Raw genomic sequence first — 982 nt, forward strand, 5'->3', positions numbered from 1 at the left:
ATGCAACGAGGCTTTGCCATCAGGATCACACGGGCGTTCAAGACCATATCCACCACAGCCGCTCTAGCACTCGCAGAACTCACCCCACTCGACCTCAAAGTTCGGAAGGTGCAGGCACTGGAACTCACAAAACTTACCGGCGTCTCTCACCTTTTACCTTGTGATACAATTCTAGAGTGCCCTACACCACTACACAAATTACTGCACCCTGCTACCAGAGTATCCATTTCTGTTCTTTCCCCCTCTAAAGATCGTAATTACACTCCAACCTATCCCCATGCTTTGAATATATACACTGATGGGAGCAAGCTGGAGGACTCCTCCGTGGGAGCGGCATTCGTTGCTTTCCTGGAAGGTCGCCAGACCGCTTCCAAAAAATACAGACTTCACTCGTTTTGCTCGGTCTTTCAAGCCGAGCATCTCGCCATTTTGAAAGCCTGCTCGTGGGCCAGTTCAACATACCCGAACACATACACAATTATTCACACGGACTCACAATCGGTCATCGCCGCACTGGAGAATAGAAGCAACACCCACCCCATCGTCACACAAATTCACACTCTGATACACGCACACGCGTCACCTACATTACACTTTACCAGGGTCAAAAGCCACACAGGCGTCGTCGGTAACGAGGCAGCCGACTTGGCAACAAAGAGCGCGGCCGCAATGCACTCTACACTGGCTTATGTCTACTTCCCAATGAGTTTCGTGAAGAGCGCAATCCGCGCTGAACACAACCGCATTTGGCAGGCTAGATACGAGAGCTCGGTTTAGGGTCGACATACCGTAGGACTCCTTTCAAAACTCACCGACATAAACAAACTGCGAAAACTCATCAAGATATCTTTCCATCTCATACAACTACTAAGCGGGCACGGGTACTGCAAGCAGTACCTGCACCATTTTAAAATAATCGATAATGAGACTTGCCCATGTGGCGACTCCACAGTACAGACTTTTGATCACTTACTCAGCAGAC

At 49.5% G+C, this 982-nt stretch overlaps 1 protein-coding gene across 1 annotated transcript; it reads left to right on the forward strand.

The window, feature by feature from the left end:
• Positions 1-777, forward strand: LOC137919980 (uncharacterized). Its single transcript, XM_068763218.1, has one exon. The coding sequence runs from the start codon at positions 1-3 to the stop codon at positions 775-777; it is 777 nt and encodes a 258-aa protein (XP_068619319.1).
• Positions 778-982: the final 205 nt, after the last annotated feature.

This window comes from Battus philenor, unplaced genomic scaffold (assembly GCF_028537555.1).
Source record: "Battus philenor isolate CCGP_79_NKW_IND1 unplaced genomic scaffold, ilBatPhil1.0.hap1 SCAF_1, whole genome shotgun sequence".
NCBI lineage: Eukaryota > Metazoa > Arthropoda > Insecta > Lepidoptera > Papilionidae > Battus > Battus philenor.

Bases quoted from the DNA above. Each gene is read 5' to 3' on its own strand.
- LOC137919980 (XM_068763218.1), top strand. From the start codon at position 1: ATGCAACGAGGCTTTGCCATCAGGATCACACGGGCGTTCAAGACCATA.